A 19,213-nucleotide genomic window follows, 5' to 3' on the forward strand; every position below is an offset into this window, starting at 1 on the left:
GAGTCAGGTTTGTAGGCCTCCTTACTCGCACACGCTTTTTCAGTTCTGCCCACAAATTTTCTATAGGATTGAGGTCAGGGCTTTGTGATGGTCACTCCAATACCTTGACTTTGTTGTCCTTAAGCCATTTTGCCACAACTTTGGAAGTATGCTTGGGGTCATTGTCCATTTGGAAGACCCATTTGCATCCAAGCTTTAACTTCCTGACTGATGTCTTGATGTTGCTTCAATATATCCAGATAATTTTCCTCCCTCATGATGCCATCTATTTTGTGAAGTGCACCAGTCCCTCCTGCAGCAAAGCACCCCCACAACATGATGCTGCCACCCCCGTGCTTCACGGTTGGGATGGTGTTCTTCGGCTTGCAAGCCTCCCCCTTTTTCCTCCAAACATAACGATGGTCATCATGGCCAAACAGTTCTATTTTTGTTTCATCAGACCAGAGGACATTTCTCCAAAAAGTACAATCTTTGTCCCCATGTATAGTTGCAAAAAGTCTGGATTTTTTTATGGCTGTTTTGAAGCAGTGGCTTCTCCCTTGCTGAGCGGCCTTTCGGGTTATGTCGATATAGGATTCGTTTTACTGTGGATATAGATACCTTTGTACCTGTTTCCTCCAGCATCTTCACAAGGTCCTTTGTTGTTGTTCTGTGATTGATTTGCACTTTTCACACCAAATTACGTTAATCTCTAGGAGACAGAACACGTCTCCTTTCTGAGCGGTATGACGGCTGCGTGGTCCCATGGTGTTTATACTTGCGTACTATTGTTTGTACAGATGAACGTGGTACCTTCAGGCGTTTGGAAATTGCTCCCAAGGATGAACCAGACTTGTGGAGGTCTACAATTTTTTTTCTGATGTCTTGGATTATTTATTTTGATTCTCCCATGATGTCAAGCAAAGAGGCACTGAGTTTGAAGGCCTTGAAATACATCCACAGGTACACCTCCAATTGACTCAAATTATGTCAATTAGCCTATCAGAAGCTTCGAAAGCCATTACATTTTCTGGAATCTTCCAAGCTGTTTAAGGCACAGTCAATTCAGTGTATGTAAACTTCTGACCCACTGGAATTGTGATACAGTGAAATAATCTGTAAACAATTGTTGGAAAAATTACTATTCTCATGCACAAAGTAGATGTCCTAACCGACTTGCCAAAACTATAGTTTGTTAATAATACAATTGTGGGGTGGTTGAAAAATGAGTTTTAATGACTCCAACCTAAGTGTGTAAATGTCCGACTTCAACTGTATATACCCCTTGATTATTGAAGAATGTAACTTATAAATGCCACATGAGCTTAGTTCAACTGTCGTACCCTGTCAGAACCCAAACTATAGGCTTGTTTACTCCTAATGTTTGAAAAAAATGTAAACAACCATTTCATAGCCTCAAAACATGGTTAAAACGATCATTTTGATATCGTGGATAGTCGGGCATTGCATTTATAGCTCTGTCTAAATCTTAGCGTGGTTACATTTCTCCAGGCCACTTTGTTTAAAAAAAAAGTTAGATTACTTAATTGAAACAATAACAATGTGGATCGGTGCCCACTTCGGTTCGCAAACTACATTCAGAGGTACTAAAGTACTCTCAGCCAGGGTTTCCCCTCCCATTTCATGACTAAGAAATGTGCGTCCCCGACAGCGGAAGTTGCCTGGTTCCCAAACTGTGGGTCGACCCAGTCCAACTGGGTCATGGGATGACCAAAGATTTACAGTGCATTCGGAAAGTATTCAGACCCCTTGACTTTTTCCACATTTACTTACGTTACAGCCTTATTCTAAAATGTATTAAATCGTTTTTTCCCTCAACACACACACACACAATACCTAAATGAATAAATAAAAAAATATATATATATATTAGTTACATAAGTATTCAGACCCTTTACTGAGTACCTTGTTGAAGCACCTTTGGCAGCGATTACAGCCTCGAGTCATCTTGGTTATGATGATACAAGCTTGGCACACTTGTATTTGGGGAGTTTCTCCCATTCTCTGCAGATCCTCTCAAGCTCTGTCAGGTTGGAAGGGGAGCGTCGCTGCACAGCCATTTTCAGGTCTCTCCAGAGATGTTTGATTGGATTCAAGTCCGGGCTATGGCTGTGCCAGTCAATGACATTCAGAGACTTGTCCCAAAGCCACTCTTGCGTTGTTTTGGCTGTGTGCTTAGGGTTGTTGTCCTGTTGGAAGGTGAACCTTCGCCCCAGTCTGAGGTCCTGAATGCTCTGGAGAAGGTTTTCATTAAGGATCTCTCTATACTTTGCTCCGTTCATCTTTCCCTCAACCTAGTTTCCCAGTTCCTGCCGCTGAAAAACATCCCCATGGCATGATGCTGCCACCACCATGCTTCACCGAAGGGATGGTGCCAGGTTTCCTCCAGATGTGACGCTTGGCATTCAGGCCAAAGAGTTCAGTCTTGATTTCATCAGACCAGAGAATCTTGTTTCTCATGGTCTGAAAGTCCTTCAGGTGTCTTTTGGCAAACTTCAAGCGGGCTGTCATATGCCTTTTACTGAGGAGTGGCTTCCGTGTGGCCACTCTACCATAAAGGCCTGATTGGTGGGGTGCTGCAGAGATGGTTGTCCTTCAGGAAGGTTTCCCCAACTCCACAGAAGAACTCTGGAGCTCTGTCAGAGTGACCATTGGGTTCTTGGTCACCTTCCTGACCAAGGCCCCTCTCCCTTGCTTGCACAGTTTGGCAGGGCAGACAGTTTTAAGATGAGTCTTGGTGGGTCCAAACTTCCATTTAAGAATGATGGAGGCTACTATGTTCTTGAAGACCTTCAATGCGTCAGAATTTTTTTGGTACCCTTCCCCAGATCTGTGCCTCAACACAATCCTGTCTGAGCTCTACGAACAATTCCTTTGACCTCATGGCTTGGTTTTTGCTCTGACATGCACTGTCAACTGTGGGACCTTATATAGTGTTGTGGTAGTTTCCTGTATTACTAAATGAGGAGAGTTATAAACCACCCACAAGTCAGAGTTATACTTAAACTTCATCTTTAATTATATGAGCTTCACCATAGCCTTTTGACAGATCAATTCAGTGTCTATAAATGAATTCTGAGAGTGCCTATAAGAGAATACCAACATATTTTATAGCCAAGATACACCCCCTCTTCTCCCCACTCCTGGACAAGCTCACTGAGGGGAGTGACTTCTAGGTCATATACTATCTCAAGATTAATGCAACATCAGAGGGGACATACAATGGTTCCAGACACTGCCATACTCCTCCCCCCGATGGGAAAAGGAGGGAGTGACTGGCGTACAGACATTGTGGAGCCAAGAGATAATTGGTTCCCCCTTAATCATCCCTTCACATGGTTTAACAGATACATTCACATATGAAGACAATGTTCCATTCTGACCTCTTCCTTTCTGATATTCTGCATATTACCAGACATGTAAAAGACAAGCCTGACCTCTCACCTCTCTGGGCCCCAAGTGACTTTTCCCTAGCAGAGAAGGGAAAAGTGCAACTGCCAACAGTATAGTCCAAAAGGAGACATTCTAATGACAAGTATCTCACATAAGCATATTATGTAAATAAAACATCTTATTTATCTATGTTACCTAACTAATTCTGATTCAGCCCCTACAATAGACAGGTGTGAGCCTTTCCAAATCATGTCCAATCAATTGAATTTACCACAGGTGTACTCCAATCAAGTTGTAGAAACATCTCAAGGATGACAAATGGAAACAGGATGCACCTGAGAGAAATTTTGAATCTCTTAGAAAAGGGTATATATATATATATTTTTTTTTTTTAAGTACTAATGTTAGTGTCCGCACTACAACAACAAAAAATACTTAAATACATGTAATATTGTCCTTAAAACATGAAATTTAAATACTGTAGAATTCCATCCATTCCTTCTGGGGAGTGCCAATGGCTTCAACGCCTCTCATTTGCCAATACATAGAAAAAGCAATCAAGGGTTCATATACATCAATGGGGATGAAATTGTTTGTGGATAGCAAATTCATATTGTTATTATTTGACATTTTCAGGATTGGAAAAACTATTTCAGTGGCAACTTAAACGACTAAAACCAAATAGAAAGTATGTAGAAAATATGTGTAGACAGTCAGGACACCATTAATTTTGTTATGTTTCAGCATAAGAACACGGCATTAGTCATGTCAAAATGTAGAATTGTCGGAAATTTGCTTAAAACCTGAAAAATTCCCCTCCCGTTTCATGACTGCGAAATGCGCGTCCCCGAAAGCGGAAGTTGCAGACAGAGCCCGTCCGGCTGTGGTTTGGTGAACCGGTGAAAAAAGATAATAACCCTTTTGGAGCGGAAAAAAATTGCTTTTACGTGGAATAAAACAGCTATATGTATGTATCTCGAGTTCTTCTTCCACAATATTCAAAGGTATTTATGTTAGTTTTGGATTACGCCGTTTCGACTAGAAAACATTGGTAACAGCTAGCTAGCAAGCTAAATTAGCTAGCTAAGCAACGTTAGCATTTCGTAAGTACCTGATAAACAGGCCAAGATTGTTAGCTAACTGGTTAGCTAATCCTAACAACGCAGTTCGTGGTAGAAAAGAGAACTATCTGAGTATTAAATATGAACACAAATATAACCATAATACCAACCTTAATGAAAAGACCAGCCAACTAGCTGACTGAGCTAACGTTACCAATTAACTAACGTTATTATGTTAATGTTTAACTCACTTCATGCTAACTAACTCGCAAACTTCGCTAGTAACGCTAACTATTACGCTAGTTAGTTTATTGGGGTTTCCACTGTTTGAAGCCCTCACACTGAACAGAACAGACGTATAACAATGTCTACATGTTACCATGCTCTAAAAAATGTAATCTCTTACTCTTCCATAGATCCCTCTACTGCTCCAATCTGCCGCTCTCTTTGTGACTAGAACTGCCTGAACAGCGAGAGTGTGTATGTTCGGACCAGGGTGACTGTGTGAAGAATAAACACTGTGTTTGCGAGGCCCTGTAGGTGTCTCCTCCAGACCCCAGAGTGAGGATTGTGCGTGAGCCTCTCGCTCCATATGTGTGTGACAATGGGGGACATCAGTGATCTGGACAGACAGATAGAACAACTTAGGCGTTGTGAACTCATCAAGGAAAATGAAGTCAAAGCACTGTGTGCCAAGGCCAGGTAATTAAACACAAAGGCTGTATTACTTTAACATTTCTGATACTATCTAAATCTTCATCACTAAGCCTGTCGTCTGCTTGTGTTTGTGTTACAGGGAGATTCTGGTAGAGGAGAGTAACGTACAGAGGGTGGATTCTCCAGTTACTGTGAGTATTTTCAGAATAGAAGACATCTTGATTACTTTGTAGATTTGCCTAGACTGCCATTATTTGCACTTCCCAATCTGAGCCCTCATGTTACATGTAATGTTGGATGGCTGAATACATTAAGGGGGAATGGAAACACTAGGCTTTAGAACACCAGTTAACTGTAAAGTCTAGTTCATACTTGGTCTAATGACGTGTTTGTAGGCAATTAGAATGCGACCAGTGTCACTGGTCAAAACAACATTTGATTTATACTCAGGTCGAATGTCTGTAGACCGTCGCTGCGACTGTCACTTTCCTTGTCGCACAGATGTGAAAAAAGTTTACTTCACTGCGACTGTCACAGTACCCAGACCAAATCCTCCTATGATGCAGTTCAAAAATTCTCAGAATGACCTACTTTTATTTTGTCACACTATGGCACTAAGCTATTTTCTGTAAGCTTGCCATTACCTTGTAAATAATTATGTTGGTTTACTTTCCTGTAATAATGGATAACAAGTAACTAAAGTTTAGATGTTGTCAGCAATACTCTGGTCATTATTTGAACTGGCTAGACAACGAACCAAAACATTGTTTAGAAAATATATTTTAGTTGCCTGGCTTGCTAGGTTGACATTTACTGAATTCATTTTTAAACGGATGGGTTTTATTGGTGTTAAAATAGAGAAAGTATGCTATTTGGAGCACTGGGGTGCTGATGTCATGCAGAGGCTGTTATAGGTTTATACTTTTTCATAAGTATAAAGTTTGATGTCGGACGACGATAGAATGTTCATGATGTTGCTAAGACAATTGTCTACAGACATGTCGATAGACAGACTGTAAACCAGACTTAATTGTAAATCGCCATATTGGCATTTTTGCATCATCGGTAGGAGTTTTTTGAAATTCCTGAATTTACTGAGATCATGCATACCTAAATGAGCCATACTTTGCTGGTGTCAAACCATTATGAAAACATGATACATATTTTGAAAGCTGAGAAACAGCCCTTTCAAATGATATGACGTAAATCAAATGGTAATCAGTCAAGAAAAAACACCTGTGAAAATGTGGCATACACTTTTTTTCCCAAACAACTGCAATTTACACAACTTCCTAATGAAGATAAAGAAACACTTAGAGTATATTGAGTCTTCCTTGTTTTGTAAGGATTGATAGTCTGAAATCAGAATAGAAATACCTTTTAACTGTGAATGAGTTACAGCTGTTTTAAAGACCGGTGGAATCTTTCTAGAATTTTATGGAATGTTCTGGTGTTGACACTTTCTTATTTGGATAGTATAGTAAATGCATATATGCACCAAAACATATTACAAATGGCATTTAGTCTTACATTTGATAAGGAAAGACGCATACATAAGAAATATAAATCTTTCCATAAAGTTAAGGGAATACATGATCTCATTCCACCCTGAAAACAAAGTGCAAGTTACATCATGCTATCATAACCATAACATTATATACAACATTCATCTTTGGGATATTGTCATCAAAATTTTACTGGAATTGCAAAATATTATAAGAATTAGGCATATAATAACAATTTGCTTTTACAACTTAAATTTCTTCTTACAAACATTCCACTAGGCCTATAGCCTAATACACGAAGAGTCAAAATGGGAACAAATTAAAAGCATGCAAGAAAGGGGAAATGACCAGTGACAATCTAAGCTATTGGGTGAAGACCAGAAGTCCCTTCACTAGTACCTAAGTATATATGGTATGTATATCTATGTATCTGTCCTGCGAGGGTGTGATTGTCCCTCAGCACTGTTTGCAGCATGTTGTCCAGTCTCTTCAGCCCCTGCCTGTCCTTGTTACTGTGGGTTCAACTATTGACTGCCTGTTGCACAGGTGACATGTCTATAGTGTCGTCCTCAACACAAAGGTCTGAGAGCTGACAGTGCACCCCAGTGTCATATAGAGAGTGAGTGTTTAAAAAAAATAAAAAGACCTAGTTTATATATAGGCCTAATAGTACATAACAATAATCATTGACAGTTACCTTCCAGTCAAAAAACTTGGCAGAGGCAGCAGTATCACGTGGTGGCTCAAACTTCCTCCTGCTCGTCCATTTCAATCTCGTCCTCATCTTCCCCAAGTAATGATGACCCTTCAGCACATAAAAAATGGAACAATGAATGGAAGGGAGTTGTACAAGAAGTTATCAATCGGCTTGCAAGGCGACAGTTACATTTTTTTATCCAAAGGTTTTGAGCAAACATGTAACATAATTTCATATCTGATAGTCCATAATCCTTAAATCTATTGATGCACCTGTGAGTCAATCTAACAAAATACACAAATTCCCATCAAAATCATTCCGTTTAAGCTATATAAGATGCGTCTCAATCCACCGCATCCGCCTGTCGGCCTTCCACATCTACGGTGGAAAGTGGCAGAGCTACAGCGCTGTTTGTCAGAACAGGAGACATCCCATCTCTTCTCATGAAAACGTCTGTAGCGTCCAAACGGGTTTGAAAAATGGAAAGATGAGAGACTCAGGAGCCCAGTGGTGTTCACTGTTTTGCTCTACGACCACCAGAAGCCACACGGACTCGTCTGAAGTCAGTACCGCTGATATGCCAACTTCTATCTGTAGCATCCAAACTGTTTGGGCTACAAACTAGTATGACCCCATTATGGAAAGGGGAGACTCGTTTTTCTGTAAGCTCGATGTGCAGTTTCTGTAGATATATCAGATCAAGCCTGAACACTGTGATGTAGTAGGGAGTTGTAGTTTCCAACAGGCCAATATTCTACATAGTTAAGCACAGAAAACGTGGTAGTTAACTACAATGACCATAATCCATTGCACGCCCACTTAAACTTGTCCGGTCTATGCGGCGCAAGACCCTGAGAGGGGGAGAAGAGAGAACACAGGATGGAGAGAGATAGAAAGCAGTTGCTTCGCGAGCCTGAAAATACATGATCTAAGGGATTGATAGTTGGTATTCAGCAGTCATAAAAGTATATGCCTTATTTACTTTGAAAAACTACTAAAATAGTGATTTTGTCAGACCGCATAGGCAGCAGCTCTATATGAAATGATGACTTGGAATGAAATAATAAACTCATCAAATAAAACAAATATTTTATTAATGTAAATAAATGGTTAATAAGCAGTAATGGGCAGTCATTACCATCATGGGACTTGTATTAATTGTTTTATTCTGTGTTACAGCATTCAACCCACATAATATATTTCTTGAGCTTATCTCCTATATATGACAGACACTTCAAAACCTTATTCCTTATGATTTATTTTTTGACTGTCTGTTTTGCCATTTATGAATGTGTTATTCAATGCGTTTTAATGAGCTATAGTAGCAAAAGCCAAATTCAATATTTTATATTTTCTGATGCCTACAGGGGCCCTAAAATAAAATATCTAAATGATCCATGGTATGACCATCTTTAAACAATTCCATATGTTGGCTTAGAACCTCCCTCGAAAGGCTTAGACTTCGCAATAACAAAGTTGATGAGCTTAGAGCAAGGATTTCTTTCCAGAGAGACATCGGGGCGTGTAACATACTTTGTTTCACAGAAACATGGCTCTCTTGGGATACTCTGTCGGAGCCGGTAAAGCCAGCAGGATTCTCAGTACATCGCGCAGACAGGAATAAATATCTCTCCGGGAAACAGAAGGGTGTTTTTCATGATTAACGACTCATGGTGTAATTCTAGAAACATACAGGAACTCAAGTCCTTTTGTTCACCCGACCTAAAATACCTAACAATTAAATGCAGACCATATTATCTCCCAAGAGAATTCTCCTCCGACATCGCCACGGCCGTTTACAGCCCACCTCAAGCAGTTACCTGGACGGCCCTCAAGGAACTTCACTGGACTTTATGCAAGCTGGAAACCACATATCCTGAGGCTGCATTTATTGTAGCTGGGGATTTTAACAAAGCAAATCTGTGGACTCGAATGTCGAAGTTCTGTCAACATATCGACTGTACTACTCGCGCTGCTAAGACTCTCGACCATTGCTATTCAAACTTCCGGAATGCTTACAAGGCCCTCCCCTGTCCGCCTTTCGGCAAATCTGACCACAACTCCATCTTGCTCGTCCCGTCCTATAGGCAGAAACTCAAACAGGAAGGACCTGTGCTTCGCACTATTCAACGCTGGTCTGACCAATCGGAATCCACGCTTCAGGAGTGTTTTGATCACGCGGACTGGGATATTTTCCGGGCAGCTTGCGTAAAAAATTCAAGACCCATACACGGATACGGTGACTGAGTTTAGGAGGAAGTGTATAGGAGATATAGTACCCAGTGTGACTATTAAAACCTACCCTAACCAGAAACCGTGGATAGATGGTAGCATTCGCGGGATGGGAATATGGAAGAATATAAGCAGTGTAGTTATTCACTCCGCAAGGAAATCAAACAGGCAAAACGTCAGTATAGAGACAAAGTGGAGTCGCCCTGTGCAACTGAATCCTGGACTTCCATGCTGGGCCGACCCCAGGTGGTGAAGGTAGGAAACATCACCTCTACTCCGCTGATCCTCAACTCTGCGGCCCCACAAGGGTGCGTGCTCAGCCCCATCCTGAACTTACTGTTCACCCATGACTGCATGGCCAAGCACGCCTCCAACTCAATCAAGTTTGCAGACGACACAACAGTAGTAGGCTTGATTACCAACGATGACGAGACAGCCTAGGGTGAGGGCTCTGGGAGTGTGGTGCCTGAAAAACAACCTCTCACTCAACGTCAACAAAACAAAGGAGATGGTCGTGGACTTCAGAGGGTGCACCCTTTGCTATCTACATCGACGGGACCGCAGTGGAGAACGTGGAAAGCTTCAAGTTCCTTGGCGAACACATCACTGACAAACTGAAATGGACCACCCACACAGGCAGTGTAGTGAAGAAGGTGAAACAGAGCCTCTTCAACCTCAGGAGGCTAAAGAAATGTGGCTTGTCAACTAAAACCCTCAAACTTTTACAGATGCACAATTGAAATCATTCTGTCCGGCTGTATCACAGCCTGGTACGGCAACTGCCCACAACCGCAAAGCTCTCCAGAGGGTGGTGCGGTCTTCCTGATACATTACCGGGGAAAACTACCCGCCCTCCAGGATGTCACAGCAAGGCCAAAAAGATCAACAAGGACAATAACCACCCGGGCCACTGCCTGTTCACCCCACTACCATCCAGAAGGCGTGGTCAGTACAGGTGCATCAAAGCTGTGACTGAGAGACTGAAAAACAGCTTATATCTCAAGGCCATCAGTCTGTTAAACAGCCATCACTAGCACATTAGAGGCTGCTGCCTATAGGTATAGACTATAAATCACTGGCCACTTTAAGGAATGGAACACTAGTCACTTTAATAAGGTTTACATATCTGGCATTACTCATCTCATATGTATATACTGTATTCTATACTATTCTACTGTATCTTAGTCCGTTCTGCTCGGACCTCGCTCGTCCATATGTATATAGTCTTAGTTCATTCCTACCTAGATTTGTGTGTATTTGGTATATGTTGTGTAATTTTTTAGATATAACTTGTTACATATTACTGCACTGTCAGAGCTAGAAGCACAAGCATTTCGCTACACCCGCAATAACATCTGCTAATCACGTGTATGTGACCAATAACATTTGATTTGATTGGACTTTTAGAGAAATAATATGATAATTTATGCCTGTAAGTCACAAACCAGTTAGACCAGGATGATTTAGTTACCATCTGACTACCAGCCTGTGCTTTCAAAAGTCATTAAAGCTAGCCATCATCAGGGATAGGCTTCAGGCTAAGGGTACATTCATTCTTGGAATCAACAGCCAGCAGGCTTACCATTTTTAGGAATCATAGCATCACAGATAAAAATACACTTATCTAGCTATGTAGTTAGCTATATGGGGATCATACATTTTACTGGTAAATAGCAATCCTGCAGCAGCCCTCTAGTTTTGCCACGATACCGGGGGATTCAGTGGCCCAGTGTCCTGTTCGCCCCATTCCCGGCACTTGTTCCCGTTTTCTAAACGCTATGCGCATGTGCTACACAAAAAATGTGTCACTGATATTCACACTTCTACGCAATACAACATATTGAATTTACTTCACACTGTTCACTGTAGAATAGAATACTGCGTAGAATGACTAATTTGCTCATATTTGCAAAGGCCTGCCTGTGATTTGGCTGGAGGGATGGGAGGAAGGAATATACATGCATAATGGTCTGCATGTCATTGTGGCAGTAAGGGGAAAACACTGCATGAAACCTTTACTCTTCAATTAAGACACACACTCTCCCTCCCTCACACACGCTCTCAGTCTCCCTCATAAACACACAACTCTCTCCCAGAAACACATACACACTGCTCCCAACTTTAAAAACGTTAGGCACCAAACAGAATGTAAGGAGCACCAGAAAGAGATTTTTGATAGTTTAGACTTCCATTAGGCCTATTTTAATCCTACCTTTTGAAGCACATCTCATGAGTAGCAGACCCTGTGCTAATCAAATTTGCCAAGACTTACTGTCAAGTTACCAGGTTGTTAGCCAGCTAGGTGACATGAGTGAACGTTGTTCATCAAAACAATGATTAGCGGCCCGGGATTAGTTTAAAACAGCCCGCCACATGGTTTGTGAAATATCAAATGCGTTCGAAATCGCACAGGAAGAAAAAGGTTGCTCCAGTAATGTGAGTCATATTTTTTCACCCTTTGAGCTAGTGACAAGTCATTTTCTTTGCTGTAAAGCTGCAAGTATGACTGTCGCGAAGCTGTTTTTCCTCTGGCACTGCTGCGTGACAGCGAACTTGCAAAGCCTATCAGACTGGCCTTCTTGTCTTGGTTATACCAGGAATTAAATGATATAGAATGTAGCCCTATCAACTTTGCTTGCTCTGCGCACTGCTCCAATGTATCAAATGTAACAACAGAAGACTGATCAGTGTCTGCATCTACCCTCGCCATCAGGGCTAAATTTTATTTCAAAAACTGAGGAACATATGCGCAGGAAGAGAGGATAGAGAGAAGCTGGTGAGTGATTGCTGGAATGGGATTCGGCGGGCGGATTACTGCTGCCACGTGATATGCGCATTGAAGTGAAGGGGACATTATTGGACCGGTGCTTACAAGAGACTAGATGCTGTTGCTTACATTTTTTATTTGTAATTAAAAAAATACCCACTTTTTCTCCCCAATTTTGTAGTATCCAATTGTTTGTAGTTACTGTCTTGTCTCATCGCTACAACTCCCATACGGGCTCGGGAGAGACGAAGGTCGAGAGTCATGCGTCCTCCGAAACACAACCCAACCAAGCCGCACTGCTTCTTAACACAGCGCGTATCCAACCCGGAAGCCAGCCGCACCAATGTGTCGGAGAAAACACTGTACACCTAGCGACCTGATCAGCATGCACTGCGCCCGGCCCGCCACAGGAGTCGCTAGTGTGCGATGAGACAAGGATATCCCTACCGGCCAAACCCTCCCTAACCCGGACAACGCTAAGCCAATTGTGCGTCGTCCCATGGACCTCCCGGACTCCTTCGAGCCTGGGCTCAAACCCAGAGTCTCTGGTGGCACAGCTAGCACTGCGATGCAGTGCCTTAGACCACTGCGCCACCCGGGAGGCTACTTTTCTTTTTGTTGTTGTTGAAATTACAGGTGCCAATGTTTTTTTTTAGATCGGTAGGGCCGAAAATGTTGGTAGGTTTATGTTTGTTCCTTGTATAATGACAAACTGGGGCGTAGGTTTAACTACTTTTAATGAACATGTACTTAAGCTAGAAAACTCCTTGTTTAGCCATGCAAAGCATTCTTCAACCACCCCCCCCGTAGTCTAAATGTTATTAACACATAACACGGGTAGTATCATATGAAACGGCACTATGGTATTCGAAAATGTTGGTATCCATAAGTATCATGATGTTTTGGTACCGGTATACCATGTAGCACTTCTTCATTTCTAACTTAATCATTAGCCAGTTTGTGTTAGCTAGGTCTAGCTCATACATAATGACAAATGCTCTTCAAAGTGTCAATAGGAGTATTTTAGTTTTGTAGTTATCAATGAAATATTTACATAAAGACAAGTTGAGCTCAATCAAGTAGACTGGCTAGCTAGTTAGCTACTTTGCCTCATTTTGGCTGATTGTCTACTCGGCTTGGCAATTTCATTTCACCGACTCATCAACTGAAAAAATACTCTAAAGTGTACATATCATTACATCAAAAGGAATTGTATACAGTTTCATTCCTCAATATTGTTGTCCTGATCGCAATCCAGTAGAGGCGAAGAAATTCCCGGTGGCAGCATTCACTTGCAGTCTGTGCCAAAACTCACAATTTGCTCACTCCTACCAATGCAATGACACATCGGCGTTACCATGGCAATTCAAGATAGCGCTACCCTTACCTCTAATAAACGTTGTTCAAGATCAAAATACAAAAAATATAGATTTTTCTATGTTACAAGCACATGTTTAGTATTAGTGGATTAAATACATGTTTGCTCAGCTTTACTTCCTGAATTGTTTCCCTTTAATTCCCTACAATTCTCATTTTCTATCACAGGTGTGTGGGGATATCCATGGACAGTTTTATGACCTGAAGGAGTTGTTTAGAGTAAGTTCAGTCTCCTTTTGTGTGCATTTCCTGCATTTCATCTGTATGATTTCTGAGTGCTGCTCTGTGCGGTGTGTGTGTACAGTTCCAAACTCAACATATGCACCATGAAGCACCATTTTGCTTCATAATGCCATAAACTCTATGTAATTTACATACATGTCATATTCTACTGTGCCATTTTTGCTGTGTCATTATTTAACACTTCAATTGCGTGTGTGCAAGGTTGGGGGTGATGTTCCGGAGACAAACTATCTCTTCATGGGTGACTTTGTGGACCGAGGCTTCTACAGTGTTGAGACGTTCCTGCTGCTGCTAGCACTCAAGGTACTCGAGAGAAGCCAAATCAAAGCTATTCAATTGTTTTTATTCTTCTGACCCTCTTTTACCCCCTCTGTAGTAGTGTTTCTAATGCTATGCAAGGTGGGGGTTAATTCAATTTAAACTTATGTAAATTCAGGAAATGCAATGATTGGACATTTTTGTGTACTTCTTCATTGTACTGTGCGATGTGTGACCTTTGTGTCTAGCCCTACTACTAACCTAAGCTCTCTATGGGTCAAAGTTGGACCTACCACCCCTCTCATTTGCTTTTTAGCCAGTAGGGTCCCTCTGAAGGACCAGTTCTAACAAGTAACTTACCCCTTCCTCCTCCCACAGGTGCGGTATCCAGACAGGATCACTCTGATCCGAGGGAACCATGAGTCACGGCAGATCACACAGGTCTACGGCTTCTATGACGAGTGCCTCCGAAAGTACGGCTCGGTCACTGTTTGGAGATACTGCACCGAGATCTTTGATTACCTGTCCCTCTCTGCCATCATCGACGGCAAGGTGCGCTCCCCAGCCCCTTCAGTCATATTTCTCTGCTTCTCTCTGATTGTTATTTGTGCCATCTTACCAACTCCTATGGTCATGCCATGTAGGGACGTGACAATGAACATAGGAGTTGACAATACAGCAAAAATAGATCTGGGACCAGGCTAGATTGTCATGGTTAGATGGCTAGTCTCACTAAATATCTAGGTCTCACTGAAACAGCACGACTCGCTACAATCTCCCCTCTTTATATCTTTCCTGCTAGCTCTAGTTTTCCTCTGTAATTGTTAACTCTGTAATTAATGCAAGTAACGATCGCAATCGCACTCATCGGTTCAAACATGTTTTGCTGCTGTATGAAGAATAATGTTTTTAAAGAAACCTGTTTCTGGAGTTGGATTGTGTAAGGCCTTAACTAGACTGAACAACAATATAAACACAACATGCAACAATTCTAAAGATTTTACTGAGTTACAGTTCATATAATATAGTCAGTCAATTGAAATAAATTCATTAGGCCCTAAACTATGGATTTCACATGACTGGGAATAAAGATATGCATCTGTTGCTCACAGATACGTTGAATTATTATTTTTTTGCCTCATGCAGTGCAACACATCTCCTTCGCATAGAGTTGATCAGGCTGTTGATTGTGGCCTGTGAAATGTTGTCTGACTCCTCTTCAATGGCTATGTGAAGTTGCTGGATATTGGCAGGAACTGGAACACACTGTCATACACGTTGATCCAGAGCATCCCAAACATGTTCAATGAGTGACATATCTGAGTATGCAGGCCATGAAAAAACGAGGATATTTTCAGCTTCCAGGAATTGTGTACAGATCCTTGCGACATGGGGCCGTGCATTATCATGCTGAAACATGAGGTGATGACTGCGGATGAATGGCACAACAATGGTCCTCAGGATCTTGTCACGGCATCTCTGTGCATTCAAATTGCCATCGATTTAAAAATTATATTGTGTTCGTTGTCCATAGCTTATGCCTGCCTATTCCTTAACCCTACCGCCACCATGGGGCACTCTGTTCAAAATGTTGACGTCGGCAAACTGCTCGCCACACGACGCCATACACGTGGTCGGCGGTTGTGAGGCCTGTTGGATGTATTGCCAAATTTTCTAGATGTTGGAGATGGCTTATGGTAGAGAAATTAACATTCAATTCTCTGGCAACTGCTCTGGTGGACATTCCCGCAGTCAGCATGCCAATTGCACGGTCCCTCAACTTGACATCTGTGGGATTGTGTGACAAAACTGCACATTTTAGGGTGGCCTTTTATTGTCCCCAGCGCAAGGTGCACCTGTCTAATGATCATGCAGTTTAATCAGCTTCTTAATCCATCCACCTGACAGGTGTGGCATATCATCTTGGCAAAGGAGAAATGCTCACTAAAGTTGTGCACAAAACTTGAGAGAAATAAGCTTTTTGTGCGTATGAAAAATGTCAGGGGTCTTTTATTTCAGCTCAGGGAACATGGGACCAACACTTTACATGTTGTGTTTTATATTTTTGTTCAGTGTAGATTCTTACTCTCTCTTTGTGTAGATATTCTGTGTGCACGGCGGCCTTTCTCCATCTATTCAAACTCTGGACCAAATCAGAACTATCGACAGGAAGCAGGAAGTGCCTCACGACGGCCCCATGTGTGACCTGCTGTGGTCTGACCCAGAAGGTAAGATACTGATACTGTCCAGAAACAACCCCCTAAATAACCTTCTGCCCCAAAAACGTGTAGCTATAAGCACGATGGTGAAGATTCCTCCAAGTCTTTCTGTCACACATTTTAGCATCTATGCCCCAACGAAAAGGAATGAGACGACTCCAGTAACAACCAGAATATCTCTGCTTCTCTCTCTCCCAGACACTACAGGGTGGGGTGTGAGCCCAAGGGGGGCGGGCTACCTGTTTGGCAGTGACGTGGTGGCCCAGTTCAACGCAGCCAACGACATCCACATGATCTGCAGGGCCCACCAGCTGGTAATGGAGGGATACAAGTGGCACTTCAATGAGACCGTGCTCACTGTGTGGTCCGCACCCAACTACTGCTACAGGTCTGTGTCCTGTCTCCATCTTTTTCTTGCTCGCTTCTCCTCTCGTTTTCTTCTCCCGTCCTACATATTCTGTATTTGGACTGCTGAGTTTATGGCCAAACTCTGCTGTGTATGCATGTGCTTGGTTAGCTTGTTTCGGTCGTAATAGCAACCACCTCTTTTTCCTGACCCCTTCTGTCTCTCTCTCTGTGACAAACAGATGTGGTAATGTGGCGGCCATCTTGGAGCTGGATGAGCACCTGCAGAGGGAGTTCATCATATTTGAAGCCGCTCCGCAGGAAACCAGGGGCATTCCCTCCAAAAAGCCAGTGGCAGACTACTTCCTGTGACCTCTCACCCTGGAGGGAATATGGAGCCTTTGGTCGCGTTCCCCTGCTTAGACGTTGCGTGCATCAACCAATGGTTACGTGCCACGTCATCGACTGTCGTCGATTGCTATAACTTGATGCGTCGTTTGCTATAACTTGATGTGGTTAGCTGATACTTAAAATACCTATCCAGGGGTTGTAAGATCTGGCATGCGTCAGCAATGCCTGGGCAGAGGAACGCGCCCTTTATGTTAGGATGGTTCTGGTGTCTTGAATCTCTTCGGTTCTGTTTCAAACTGACTCCTAGACCAGGGGTAGGCAACCCTGTTCCTGGAGTGCCGCAGGTACTGTACAATTGTCTCAAGGCGCCACACTGAGCTAATAAGCTTATTGATCAGTTCAGTGATTGCCTAAATTCAACACACTTGGTCTTCCAGGTCAGTTTAATCAAAAACAGGAAGTGCCTGCCGCACTCCAGGACCAGGGTTGCCAACCCCGCTCTAGACACTTCTTGATTACCCACTGGAGAGATGAAAGAGCTGTGTCAGTGTGAGCAATATGGCAGAAACTCTACCTAGCCCTCTATCCACCTACCCTGTCAGAGGATGAGGTGGAGCTATTACCATACTGCTGATACTGTCCAGACCTTGGTCGGAAGATCATGAAGTGTTTAGTTGTGACCGCTTTGGGTCCGTTTGAAACTGTGCCCATGACTGTTGTTATTTCAGCTCTTTAAAATGGCCATCACGGAGTTCTCCTTTTTCTTCCTCCCCTCCTATTAACTTCTCTTATCCCCTCTTGCCGCCATTGAGTTGTTTGGTATTTGCCATTCCCCTTAATCTTGTAGTATTTTTACATTTGAAAATGGGAACATTGTCCTACAGATGGAGGGATACTTGAAAGGAGATGAGATAATCTTTTAATCTGCAGATATAGGAAAGTAACCCCATTTCTGGGTTGAATTTTCCATATGCATAATTTCTTACACATTTTTCTTTTCTTAGATTTTTGTATAACTGTTGTGTAAAGGATGAACTGCAAAAATGATTTTTGCTCCAGTTTGCTATTTCAGTTTACTGTTTGCTTGTGTTTTGTCTCAGTTTTCAAAAACATTGTTCTCAATGCTATTCAGCATGCACCTACACTCAAACAAAAATAAAGTAACTGGTTAAATGGGATCACTACACACAACTGTTTTTTTCTTCTTCTCTCTAGCTTGTTGATGCCTATTGATCCACAAATCTCTGTAGGGTTCACTGTTGACTTTTGATATTGTGAAAATAAAATCTTTTTGTATCAATCTCCTTTATCCGCTGGAGGTTTCAAGTTCTGTTTGTTTAGCCAGTTGATCCATGGATTGAAGAAGAAAAAAACAGTTTTTGACCTACTTCAATTTATATATCCAGACATGATATACTGTTGGGTGTTGTTCCCAACCAAAGTACTAATAGCAATATTACAGAATGCATGAAATGAGTACGTGTGGTGATTGTAGATAACATTTGAGTAATTTAGCAGGCACACTTGTCCAGCATGACTGTTTTTATATATTTCCACATGTTTATATATTTAAATAAATATGTGGAACTTCACAGAGTAAAACATTCAGAGAGAGAGCTAATGAGTAGATGGGCTTCTGCATTTTCAGCATGTTTTTACAGAAAGATGGATTATGAGCTAGATAAAGTTTTGTTTTTCTGCAAGGACATATACAGGATTCTACCCTCCACAACATCAACCTTCAAATCAAAACTCCAAACCTGCAACCTAATTTTGGACAAAATTACCTGGAAGGATTCCTACTAACAAAGAGTATTATTTCCTAGGTATATACAGCGAATGCGCTGGCAAACCAACGATCAGCAAAAGAAGCACAAGAAACCTGAAAACACCATCTAACCTGGAACTGAGTAATGTTTAGTCAGAAGTTACTTTTAAAGGCAAGAAGAAAAACAAATATAAATTATATATTTGACTTTACAAGGACTGAATGCGAAGTTAAGGCTACCAGGCTTGCTAGGACAGATTAGATCAATTAGCACAGGTGTGAAGTAGAGGTGTCAAAGCCCTTGAGCCCAACAATGGCAGGAGAGTTTCACAGCCTCCCC

At 42.0% G+C, this 19,213-nt stretch overlaps 1 protein-coding gene across 2 annotated transcripts; it reads left to right on the forward strand.

Moving 5' to 3' along the window:
- Positions 1-4,205: 4,205 nt before the first annotated feature.
- Positions 4,206-18,414, forward strand: LOC139545735 (serine/threonine-protein phosphatase 4 catalytic subunit B). Of its 2 annotated transcripts, none has more exons than XM_071353945.1 (9): positions 4,206-4,360; positions 4,871-5,156; positions 5,251-5,302; positions 13,858-13,908; positions 14,134-14,235; positions 14,569-14,742; positions 16,292-16,418; positions 16,608-16,797; positions 16,997-18,414. In XM_071353945.1, exons 2-9 carry the CDS (start codon positions 5,047-5,049, stop codon positions 17,124-17,126), a joined length of 936 nt encoding a protein of 311 aa, XP_071210046.1. In that variant the 5' UTR covers positions 4,206-4,360; positions 4,871-5,046; the 3' UTR covers positions 17,127-18,414. The 2 variants fall into 2 exon arrangements, with proteins under 2 accessions (XP_071210046.1, XP_071209959.1); XM_071353858.1 differs by having other exon boundaries at positions 4,238-4,397.
- The last annotated feature ends 799 nt before the right edge of the window (positions 18,415-19,213 follow it).

This window comes from Salvelinus alpinus, chromosome 1 (genome assembly GCF_045679555.1).
Source record: "Salvelinus alpinus chromosome 1, SLU_Salpinus.1, whole genome shotgun sequence".
NCBI classification, from domain to species: Eukaryota; Metazoa; Chordata; class Actinopteri; order Salmoniformes; family Salmonidae; genus Salvelinus; species Salvelinus alpinus.